Source organism: Bombina bombina, chromosome 5, assembly GCF_027579735.1.
Source record: "Bombina bombina isolate aBomBom1 chromosome 5, aBomBom1.pri, whole genome shotgun sequence".
In the NCBI taxonomy this organism is placed as follows: Eukaryota; Metazoa; Chordata; class Amphibia; order Anura; family Bombinatoridae; genus Bombina; species Bombina bombina.
In genome coordinates this window covers 629,801,986-629,814,988 of record NC_069503.1, presented here as the reverse complement: position 1 = coordinate 629,814,988, position 13,003 = coordinate 629,801,986, and the positions used below count along the sequence as shown (strand labels likewise).

Genomic DNA, 13,003 nt, shown 5'->3' with positions numbered 1-13,003 from the left:
CTATTTGAATAATATAAAAGTGATTACTCAGGGGAAACATAGACCCACATAATCACCATTCAGTCCACTGTCGTTATTGAGGAATTACAAGAATAACTCCTAGTGTATACTATTTACCTTAAAACATCCTATATAAAGGTACTTTTTGTACTACGCCTACAGCTATTAGTGCCTAATCATCAGTAATTTTAATGCTAATTCGAGTCCCTGTGTGATTTTTAAATTACACTCAGTCACACATTGATTTTACGCAATTTTGAACCCAATAAAAGTTATGTTTTAATATATGAATCCATCTTTTTGGATTTTTTCGTTCAGCATGATGTCCTTTATTTAAGGGGTGTTAGAAGTGCTACACAAGTGCATCCTTCGAGTCCAAATCCCTTGCTGTATACATTATTAGCAACATATTGACCTGTATATAAATCTAGGATTCATTTTTAATGTGATTAGGTTTCACTCATCAGGTGTTTTTGGAAATTAAATATTAGAATGGCCATTTCTTGTTTGATGTCTGTTTCTTTCCTTTATTTTTTGTATTCCATTTGGGGTTTAAATGAGTACTGAATACCCTTTCTTTTCAAAATTAGGCTGTTTAATCTTAATTTTCTTTTTCTCCTTTTTTCTAAAAAATAAATAAATAAAAACATAATTTATGCTTACCTGATAAATTCCTTTCTTCTGTAGTGTGATCAGTCTACGGGTCATCATTACTTGTGGGATATTAACTGCTCCCCTACAGGAAGTGCAAGAGGATTCACCCAGCAGAGTTGCTATATAGCTCCTCCCCTCTACGTCACCTCCAGTCATTCGACCAAGGACCAACGAGAAAGGAGAAGCCAAGGGTGTAGTGGTGACTGGAGTATAATTTAAAAAATATTTACCTGCCTTAAAAAACAGGGCGGGCCGTGGACTGATCACACTACAGAAGAAAGGAATTTATCAGGTAAGCATAAATTATGTTTTCTTCTGTTAAGTGTGATCAGTCCACGGGTCATCATTACTTGTGGGATACCAATACCAAAGCAAAAGTACACGGATGACGGGAGGGATAGGCAGGCTCTTTATACAGAAGGAACCACTGCCTGAAGAACCTTTCTCCCAAAAATAGCCTCCGAGGAAGCAAAAGTGTCAAATTTGTAAAATTTGGAAAAAGTATGAAGCGAAGACCAAGTTGCAGCCTTGCAAATCTGTTCAACAGAGGCCTCATTCTTAAAGGCCCAAGTGGAAGCCACAGCTCTAGTGGAATGAGCTGTAATTCTTTCAGGAGGCTGCTGTCCAGCAGTCTCATAAGCTAAACGAATTATGCTACGAAGCCAAAAAGAGAGAGAGGTAGCAGAAGCTTTTTGACCTCTCCTCTGACCAGAGTAAACGACAAACAGGGAAGACGTTTGTCGAAAATCTTTAGTTGCCTGTAAATAAAATTTAAGGGCACAAACTACATCCAGATTGTGCAAAAGACGTTCCTTCCTCGAAGAAGGATTTGGGCACAAGGATGGAACAACAATCTCCTGATTGATATTCCTGTTAGTGACTACCTTAGGTAAGAACCCAGGCTTAGTACGCAGAACTACCTTATCCGAGTGAAAAATCAAATAAGGAGAATCACAATGTAAGGCTGATAATTCAGAGACTCTTCGAGCCGAGGAAATAGCCATTAAAAATAGAACTTTCCAAGATAACAACTTTATATCAATGGAATGAAGGGGTTCAAACGGAACACCCTGTAAAACGTTAAGAACAAGGTTTAAACTCCATGGTGGAGCCACAGCTTTAAACACAGGTTTAATCCTGGCCAAAGCCTGACAAAAAGCCTGAACGTCTGGAACTTCTGACAGACGCTTGTGTAACAGAATGGATAGAGCTGAGATCTGTCCCTTTAAGGAACTAGCGGATAACCCCTTTTCTAAACCTTCTTGTAGAAAAGACAATATCCTAGGAATCCTAACCTTACTCCAAGAGTAACCTTTGGATTCGCACCAATATAGGTATTTACGCCATATTTTATGGTAAATCTTTCTGGTGACAGGCTTCCTAGCCTGTATTAAGGTATCAATAACTGACTCAGAAAAACCACGCTTTGATAAGATCAAGCGTTCAATTTCCAAGCAGTCAGCTTCAGAGAAGTTAGATTTTGATGTTTGAAAGGACCCTGAATCAGAAGGTCCTGTTTCAGAGGTAACGACCAAGGTGGACAGAATGACATGTCCACCAGATCTGTATACCAAGTCCTGCGTGGCCATGCAGGCGCTATTAGAATCACTGATGCTTTCTCCTGTTTGATTCTGGCAATCAATCGAGGAAGCATCGGGAAAGGTGGAAACACATAAGCCATCCTGAAGGTCCATGGTGCTGTCAAGGCATCTATCAGGACCGCTCCCGGATCCCTGGATCTGGACCCGTAGCGCGGAAGCTTGGTGTTCTGTCGAGACGCCATGAGATCTATCTCTGGTTTGCCCCAACGTGGAAGTATTTGGGCAAAGACCTCTGGATGAAGTTCCCACTCCCCCGGATGAAAAGTCTGACGACTTAAGAAATCCGCCTCCCAGTTCTCCACTCCCGGGATGTGGATTGCAGACAGGTGGCAAGAGTGAGACTCTGCCCAGCGAATTATCTTCGATACTTCCATCATTGCTAGGGAGCTTCTTGTCCCTCCCTGATGGTTGATATAAGCTACAGTCGTGATGTTGTCCGACTGGAACCTGATGAACCCCCGAGTTGCTAACTGGGGCCAAGCCAGAAGAGCATTGAGGACTGCTCTCTATTCCAGAATGTTTATTGGAAGAAGACTCTCCTCCTGATTCCATAGTCCCTGAGCCTTCAGAGAATTCCAGACAGCGCCCCAACCTAGTAGGCTGGCATCTGTTGTTACAATTGACCAGTCTGGCCTGCTGAATGGCATTCCCCTGGACAGATGTGGCCGATAAAGCCACCATAGAAGAGAATTTCTGGTCTCTTGAATGGAATGAAGGACACGGCATGCATTTTGAAGTTTTGTTAACCTGTCCTCTGTCAGGTAAATCTTCATTTCTACAGAATCTATCAGAGTCCCCAGGAAGGGAACTCTTGTGAGTGGAAAGAGAGAACTTTTCTCTTCGTTCACTTTCCATCCATGCGACCTTAGAAATGCCAGTACTATCTCTGTATGAGATTTGGCAGTTTGAAAGCTTGAAGCTTGTATCAGTATGTCGTCTAAGTACGGAGCTACTGAAATTCCTCGCGGTCTTAGTACCGCCAGAAGAGTGCCCAGAACCTTTGTGAAGATTCTTGGAGCCGTAGCCAGTCCGAATGGAAGAGCTACAAACTGGTAATGCCTGTCTAAAAAGGCAAACCTTAGATACCGGTAATGACTTCTGTGAATCGGTATGTGAAGGTAAGCATCCTTTAAATCCACTGTGGTCAAGTACTGACCCTCTTGGATCATGGGCAAAATTGTTCGAATAGTTTCCATCTTGAACGATGGAACTCTTAGGAATTTGTTTAGGATCTTTAAATCCAAGATTGGCCTGAAGGTTCCCTCTTTTTGGGAACTACAAACAGATTTGAGTGAAACCCTTGTCCTTGTTCCAACCACGGAACTGGATGGATCACTCCCATTAATAAAAGATCTTGTACGCAGCGTAGAAACGCTTCCTTCTTTGTTAGGTTTGTTGACAACCTTGACAGATGAAATCTCCCTCTTGGGGGAGAGGATTTGAAGTCCAGAAGGTATCCCTGAGATATGATCTCTAACGCCCAGGGATCCTGAACATCTCTTGCCCAAGCCTGGGCGAAGAGGGAAAGTCTGCCCCCCACTAGATCCGGTCCCGGATCGGGGGCCCTCAATTCATGCTGTCTTAGGGGCAGCAGCAGGTTTTCTGGCCTGTTTGCCCCTGTTCCAGGACTGGTTAGGTTTCCAGCCTTGTCTGTAGCGAGCAACAGCTCCTTCCTGTCTTGGTGCAGAGGAAGTTGATGCTGCTCCTGCTTTGAAATTACGAAAGGAACGAAAATTGGACTGTCTAGCCTTGGCTTTGGCCTTGTCCTGAGGCAGGGCATGACCTTTACCTCCTGTAATGTCATCAATAATCTCTTTCAAGCCGGGCCCGAATAAGGTCTGCCCTTTGAAAGGAATATTAAGCAATTTAGATTTAGACGTAACATCAGCTGACCAGGATTTTAGCCACAGAGCTCTGCGTGCCTGAATGGCGAATCCTGAATTTTTAGCCGCAAGTTTAGTTAAATGTACTACGGCATCTGAAATAAATGAATTAGCTAACTTAAGGAATTTAAGTTTGTGTGTGATGTCATCTAGTGTGGATGATTGAAGTGTCTCTTCCAGAGACTCAAACCAAAATGCTGCTGCAGCCGTGACAGGCGCAATACATGCAAGAGGTTGCAATATAAACCCTTGTTGAACAAACATTTTCTTAAGGTAACCCTCTAATTTTTTATCCATTGGATCTGAAAAAGCACAGCTATCCTCCACTGGGATAGTGGTACGCTTAGCTAAAGTAGAAACTGCTCCCTCCACCTTAGGGACCATTTGCCATAAGTCCCGTGTGGCGGCGTCTATTGGAAACATTTTTCTGAATATAGGAGGGGGTGAGAAAGGCACACCGGGTCTATCCCACTCCTTAGTAACAATGTCAGTAAGTCTCTTAGGTATAGGAAAAACGTCAGTACTCGTCGGTACCGCAAAATATTTATCCAACCTACACATTTTTTCTGGGATTGCAACTGTGTTACAATCATTCAGAGCCGCTAATACCTCCCCTAGTAACACACGGAGGTTCTCAAGCTTAAATTTAAAATTTGAAATGTCTGAGTCCAGTTTATTTGGATCAGAACCGTCACCCACAGAATGAAGCTCTCCGTCTTCACGTTCTGCAAACTGTGACGCAGTATCAGACATGGCCCTTGCATTATCAGCGCACTCTGTTCTCATCCCAGAGTGATCACGTTTACCTCTTAGTTCTGGTAGTTTAGCCAAAACTTCAGTCATAACAGTAGCCATATCTTGTAATGTGATTTGTAATGGCCGCCCAGATGCACTCGGCGCTACAATATCACGCACCTCCTGAGCGGGAGATGCAGGTACTGACACGTGAGGCGAGTTAGTCGGCATAACTCTCCCCTCGTTGTTTGGTGAAATATGTTCAATTTGTACAGATTGACTATTTTTTAAAGTAGCATCAATACATTTAGTACATAAATTTCTATTGGGCTCCACTTTGGCATTAACACATATAGCACAGAGATATTCCTCTGAATCAGACATGTTTAACACACTAGCAAATAAACAGCAACTTGGAAATACTTTTCAAAGTAATTTACAAATAATATGAAAACGAACTGTGCCTTTAAGAAGCACAGAAAATATTATAACAGATAAAATAATTAAGTTATAGCATCAATCTTTGTCAGAATATACAGTTTTAGCAAAGGATTGTTCCCCTCAGCAAATGATAACTAACCCAGGCAGCAGAAAAAAATACACAAATAAACGTTTTTTATATCACAGTCAATACAATCAGCACAGCTCTGCTGTGAATGATTACTTCCCTCAAAAAAGACTCTTGAGATCCCTGAACTCTGTAGAGATGAACCGGATCATGCAGGAAGAAAATGAACCTCTGACTGAGTTTTTCTGATGCATAGTGAAAGCACCAAAATGGCCCCTCCCCCACACACATAACAGTGAGAGGGATCAGTGAACTGCTCTAATTTAAATCAAAACTATTGCCAAGTGGAAAAAAAGTGCCCAAAACATTTTTTCACCCAGTACCTCAGAGAAAAAAACGTTTTTACATGCCAGCAAAAAAACGTTTTACCTCAATAATTAATTGTCATTTAAAACCTATTGCAAGTCCCTGCAAAATAGGTTAAGTCTATGTATACAGTTTAAAAGCCAGAGAAGTACCATTTCCCAGAAAACTGAAGTGTAAAATATACATACATGACAGCCTGATATCAGCTACATCTACTGCATTCAAGGCTGAGTTTACATTATAACGGTATGGCAGGATTTTCTCATCAATTCCATGTCAGAAAATAATAAACTGCTACATACCTCTTTGCAGATTAATCTGCCTGCTGTCCCCTGATCTGAAGTTTACCTCTCCTCAGATGGCCGAGAAACAGCAATATGATCTTAACTACTCCGGCTAAAATCATAGAAAAACTCAGGTAGATTCTTCTTCAAATTCTACCAGAGAAGGAATAACACACTCCGGTGCTATTATAAAATAACAAACTTTTGATTGAAGATATAAAAACTAAATATATCACCATAGTCCTCTCACACATCCTATCTAGTCGTTGGGTGCAAGAGAATGACTGGGGGTGACGTAGAGGGGAGGAGCTATATAGCAACTCTGCTGGGTGAATCCTCTTGCACTTCCTGTAGGGGAGCAGTTAATATCCCACAAGTAATGATGACCCGTGGACTGATCACACTTAACAGAAGAAATTATATATATATATATATATATATATATATATATATATATATATATATATACACACACACACACATATATATATATATATATTGATAGATATATACAGAAATATTTTTTATTAGATTGTGTTATTATAAGTGTACTCTCTAATGTATTTTTTTTTGTTTACGTGTTTTGTGCAACTTTTTTGTTTTGCAAAACAGTTAACCAGAACGAGGTAATCATTCTAGCATAAATTGCAATTGCGCTCAAGCGATTGCGTTTACTTACAGCTCGTAATACCGGCAGTAAGCCCGACGAGCGCAACCGCAATAAACTTGTAATCTGGCCCATAATAGGGAATGAATCATTGCATCTTTAAAATGAATGTTATAAGATCAGCCTAATTAGTTCACAACAGTAAGATACACTTCAGTTTAATGTACTTGTGTTTATATTTTGTCGATTTCAGTCATATTGTATTATTTTATTCATATTCACCTTCAAAAGTAACAAATAAATATGGTATGAATACAAAATCCTCCTTTGAAGTTCACTTTATATCAGAAAATATCAAATTTAGTGCTCACTATCGAAAACACATTTAATATTTAAAGAGACAGTCCGGTCAAAACTTAAAGTGAATAAAAACTTAATCCTACTGGCTCACGACATTGGATAGACTTTTAAAAATTAGGCAGAATTAAATATAAAAAAAAAATTATAAATTAATTTACTCCAATTTTTACCTTTTTAAAGCTCCGACAATAAGCGCAGCTCTCCCGCCCGCCATATTATGTAATTGATTGACAGATAAGGATTAGTTGTTTTAAGAATCGTCATCTGTCAATCAATTACACAATATGGTGGGAGATCTGTGCATATCGATAGAGCTGTAAAAAGGTAAAAAATTGGAGAAAATAAATATAAAAAATTTGAAGAATTAAACCCTGCCTAATTTTTAAAAGCCTATCCAATGCCGTGAGCCAGTAGGGTTAAGTTTACATTCACTTTAAATAGAAACATATTTACAATATACACGTATTGGCACAAAATGCTTCTAGTAAAAGTTATAACTAGTTTATTGTTAGCATTTTTCTCTGCACGTGCATGTGAAGCATAGCTAGATATTCTCAGTGCACCAGCATTTTAAATACTGCAACTTGCCAGAGCACCAGTGAGGCTTATAGCATGTCAGCAAATAACAAAATTGAGCCATTACCAGAAGATACAAGCACCTTAGGTTATCTGAGCAAGTGCTGTGTTTAAAATGCTGGTGCACGGTGCATACTTAAATACAGTTTTGAAACAGCTATAGGTTTTATTAGAAACATTTTTGCTAATACATATATATTACAAAAATGCATCCATGTGGATTCCAATTTTGGCTGGAATGTCCCTTTAAGACAATATTAGCATTTATATACACTAAGAAAGTACAGGGAAAAAAGAAAACGAGAGACATAATCAGAAGACATCCTCTTTCATAAAACAAACCTGAGGCTATATCAAAATGCATTACAATTTCAGAGCAGAAAAAAATATTATATACAAAATGTTTACATATTTTGAAGCTGTAATCAACCCCAAACCTCAGAAAATTGTTTTTTTTGTATATCTCAACCAATTCTGTTCTCCTTGAAATATTTTAGTTTTAGCTCCCCCACAGGCAGGAATTGGAATCACTAAAGGAAAGCTCCTTTCTCACGCCAGTCCTGAGCAAGCATATTTTTCAACATTCCTTCGTCATCACTATCAACTTCATCTCTTTCTTGTTTTTTGCTGGCCTTTATCCTCATTATTTCTACTAATGACTCATGCAAATTTTCTTTTCGGTCCCTCAGTTGTTCAATACGGCGGTAGCATTCTCTGCAAAATAAAGTTTTGATTAAAAATAAAAACATATAAAGAATAAAATAGTGTAACGTGTTGAAATTAGTATTTTATGTTATATGCGGTTTTGCAAAATCTTATTAACTTTAAAATGGCTAAACACATGTGGCATTTAATCTTGGAATACTACTATAAAACTAAACATTTAAATAAATCAGTCCAGTCCTTTTACAGTGCCACATGCACATGGTGGCTACTAATATAGGCGTTCACCCAGGCGCTAGTAGGTACGTACACTGTGTACAGAGTGTTTCTACCACTGAGCTCCTCAGTAAAGATGGCACATGCGTGTTGTGCAAGTCTGCGGGGGGGTGTTTTTTTTTTGTTTTTTTTAAAACGTTGCACTGCAGTGTATTGAAATAGTATTCTGGATTTTTATACCAACAGTATACTTTTGATTTCCATGTCCCTTTAAAATTTGAAAAACATAATTTTTTCAATATTGCCATAAGAGGATTTTTAATAAAGGAGGATGGAGATATATAGATTCAAGAGATAGAGTTTTCCATACTTTGATGAAAACCTGAGCAGTACTACTGGAGATATAAAGTTTAAAATGGCATTATTTTGATATTGCTTATGCTTGCACAGTAGGAAAAAAAATGCCAAAATCAATGTTGTGCCCATGCACTGATACGGTTTTCTTTACCAGAATGAAATAAACATTTATCTTGATTTCAGAAGTTAATCTGGATTTATATTGAATTTGGAATTTATACTGATCTGCTGCTAACCAAAAGCCACAATAATTTATTTACATGACCACTTCATGGAAGTAGTTTTTTACTTACATTAGAGAGCTGAAAAAAGGGCTTTCCCAGGATATAACAAATGGTAAGATCAGTTAACTGACATAAAATAATGATGATAAAGTCTGAATTTTAAACGTGATCCTAACAAAGAAAAGACCTTGTACTCACATCTGCTCATCAATTTCATCAATTTGCCTATCGAGTCTACCTTCTTCATCCTCTTCAGCCACAATTGCTTCTGACACCTGTAGCAAAAAGTTAAAAAATAAAAACAAAATTTATGCTTACCTGATAAATGTATTTATTTCTTGACACGGTGAGTCCACGGAAACATCAATTACTGTTGGGAATATCACTCCTGGCCAGCAGGTGGAGGCAAAGAGCACCACAGCAAAACTGTTAAAGGGACACTGAACCCAAATTTTTTCTTTTGTGATTCAGATAGAGCATGAAATTGTAAGCAACTTTCTAATTTACTCCTATTATCAAATGTTCTTTATTCTCTTGGTATCTTTATTTGAAATGCAAGAATGTAAGAATGTAAGTTTAGATGCCGGCCCATTTTTGGTGCTTGAATAACCTTTCTCCCAAAAGAAGCCCAAGTCGAGGCAAAAGTGACAAATTTATAAAATTAGAATAAAATATGCAAAAAGACCAAGTCACAGCCATGAAAACTCTCGCACTCCACTCCCCAATGTTAAAAGGGAGAACAGACACTTAACTAGACCAAGACTGCATACCAGTCCAGCAGGTTGGTGCCCATGGACACATTTCCCAGGAATGTCTGCTAAGCAGACACTCCTGAAAAAAACAATACAGGCAGGAGACACTAGACCAACAAAACTAGATCCACTCTCTGAGAAATCTCCATTTTATGGAAATAACAAGGGAATAAGTCCATGGTTATCATCTGACCAATTCCCTCCATACAGAGAGTCACTGAACAGATAGTAAAAAAAACACATCTGTAGCTAGATTCCCAGCCTTCTGGTTGTCAATGGCTAAGCCATCTATCAGACGACAAAAGCTTGCTGTTGACTGCACACTGGACTGCAAGGGAAGGAAAAATTCCTTAATATTTGCCCTCCGATAAACCTTGTCTCCTAATTAGAGATTTATTAAGGACCACGTCTACCGCACCTGAAGATCCCAGACAGTCCCCCATCCAGGTACAGACCAGATCTGGCCGTCATAACCTTCCGCCAGACGGAAGTGGGAGCAGGAGGGAATAATGGCCCATAAAATCACCCTTAAAGATGGAACAAGGTAAAATTATCACAGATTCATTCCCATCCATGGGAAAGTAGACTAACAAGATCTCTGTAAAGAGAGATTATTCCAAGGATGGAAGATACCTGAACCATATATTGTCCAGAAAAACTTCCTTGCAGTATCCTAAGACCCAAAGTCTTAGGAGAAAAAAAAACCCGTTCAGGGGAACAATAAATTCTATGTTCGATATGAACATGGCCCTCTTGACCAAAGGAACAAGGATACTACTTTGAAGATCATATCTGAGTTACTTGAGATAAGTACTAGATCCTGTTCCCAGACTGGGACTGGAATAGTAACTACCCAATAGGGGGGTCCTGAATACAGTTCAAGGAAAATCTCTCATCATACCTGGGTCGCAGATATTCTAGAAAGAAAAATCTGCCCAAGGGAGGAATACACTGAAAAAAAGAAAGAAAACTTTCCTCGCCGAAAGCTTAGAGAAAAATCAAGGCTGGGTATCCTTAAAAGGAACGCCAGAAGCGTGGATTGGAGGGAACCTTACCCAACAACCTGCAACTGCAGAACTATAAAGCCTAATCTGCACCAATAAGCCACCGGTAGCTTTCCAAGCTGACCAGGATGTCAGCCACAAAGTTCGGCAACTAGTACAGAAAGTCTAAGACAAAGAATTGTTCTAGACAGCTACTTAATTATGGACCAGAAAAGAGCTAGCTATATCCACAGAGATCAAGTTCTCATAGCTATAGTAGAAAAAAACCTCCCTTCTACTAAAGACCCTGTGCATTCCTTTAAAGGACGTGAAGCAGGGAGAAGGTTATTGCATTTCGTGGAAATTCCCATATCTATAACACTTCCTCAGGGGAAAGGAAAAATCCCAGGAACTGATAGAGTTTACAAAACTTTGAAGGTTTGACAATAGACAGGAAGGTCGGTGTCATCCAAGTAGCTAAAACCTCCTAAAACATTATACGAGGTGTTGAAGCATACGTCTGAAGGAGACCACTTCAGTATCAGATGAAGGAATTATACTGTCCAGATCTGAGAATTAGTCTCAGAACTACCAGCAATCATCCACAACCAAGTTAGAAGGCAAACCAGTGTAGTAACATATGGAACAGAACCCTTATCTGAAAAATTACTGTTCTCTTGCATTTACCCTGGAACAGAAATAACAGACCATATGCAGATACCGTAGATAATCTAAATGCAAATACACTCCTCTAGGATTAAGAGGAACCGCAGGGCACCGCATGTGAACACCATAGGGGCTTGGGACAGTAAAGATAAGCTGAAGCATAGATTGAAAAGCATATCCTGGGAGAGCTTAAAAAGATCAGAGGGTAGAAATATATCTGCTATATGAGAAGTAGATAAAATATTACTTTAAAACCACTTCTAAAATATTTGAGTATCTCTTTCCTGTATTAGATGACTTATTAAAAAAAACTAACTGAAGGTTCAACAATAAATAACATTTATAATTATTATACAATCTACATTTAAGTAACATTTCACATTTACTGTCTCCCTATAGAAGAGAAATCCTGTATTAGAGAGTTAAGATGCTTGATGCAACAACGACACTCCCAACAGACACACTACATTACTTGTATAACATTGGTGTCATGTCCACTAAAAAGGCTGTAACGGCTTGAACCCTTTATACATTGAAAAGTGGATTGCATATCCCTTTAAACATGAATAAAGATAGTGCTGTATATTCTTAGATGCAGCCACTGATAGACCCAGGCTTCCATACAATAAACGTATTTATATCTCTTATTTATTTAGTGCTATACATACACAAGTTCCCTTACAAAAAGCTTGATACTGCCGATATATACTCCGCTCTGTTCTTGGTCCGAGAATGGCAAAAACCCTCAGCAAGCATAATGGCGGCGCTCCGCTTCAGAAAAGGAGGAGGCGGGATCATAAGGGCAGCAAGGAAGAGAAGCGCAATGTCTTTACTTCGCGCCTACCGCTTAGTCCTTTGGAAACAAGACAGTCTTAACCACTCTGCCAATCCATACAGGAGTGACTACAGTGGTGTCTTACACAATAAAATGCTGCTTATTATTATGAGGAGATGAAACCAGCTCTATAGTGTTGGCGCTACAAATTAAAGGCGCTTAAAACACCCCGCTAAGCCCAAATAGCCTGGAGGGCATATATGTCCCTGTGCACTTATAACCACAATATCTCATTATGAAATAATAGAAATAGGGCCGGGGAAAATTAATAAAAATGAGCCCAATAGAGAGATAATACCTTCTTTAAAATATTAACCTCTAACTCTCCCTTCACATGCATATGTGCCTGCCTACTGCCAATAATCCTCTTAAGGATAATGTCCCATAGTTAAGTGCAGATTACCTTGTAAGTAGGATCTTTAACCCCATCAGTGCCAGCTTTCTATCACAGAAGTCAAAAGGCACTTACCTGCACATTAAGCTGTCCGGCAGGAGGACATCTCACCCGACATGAAAGGATGCCGCTCCTCACAGAGACCTGTGAAAGACAGAGTAAACCTACACAGGCTTTCTATACAGGGGCAGAAACATGTTAGAAAAACGCAGTGAGGCCCACCTCAAAAGTTCCTAACTGCTTTAAAGCCACCACTGCCCTACTGAAGGGACTAACGTGGAGTACAGCTAAGCCCAGCTTGTGATGGAAGATCAGAGCAATCCAGCCCTGGCTTCAAAA

At 39.3% G+C, this 13,003-nt stretch overlaps 1 protein-coding gene across 1 annotated transcript in view; it reads right to left on the bottom strand.

The window, feature by feature from the left end:
• Window positions 1-6,855: 6,855 nt before the first annotated feature.
• ZNF830 (zinc finger protein 830) overlaps window positions 6,856-13,003 on the bottom strand; it is a 126,529-nt gene continuing 120,381 nt past the window's right edge. The window contains exons 9-10 of the mRNA XM_053714594.1: window positions 9,233-9,309; window positions 6,856-8,288 (exon numbers count right to left, since the gene is read on the bottom strand). Of these exons, the coding sequence (XP_053570569.1) occupies window positions 8,105-8,288; window positions 9,233-9,309 (261 nt within the window). The 3' untranslated portion in view covers window positions 6,856-8,104. The remainder of the gene's footprint in view (window positions 8,289-9,232; window positions 9,310-13,003) is intronic.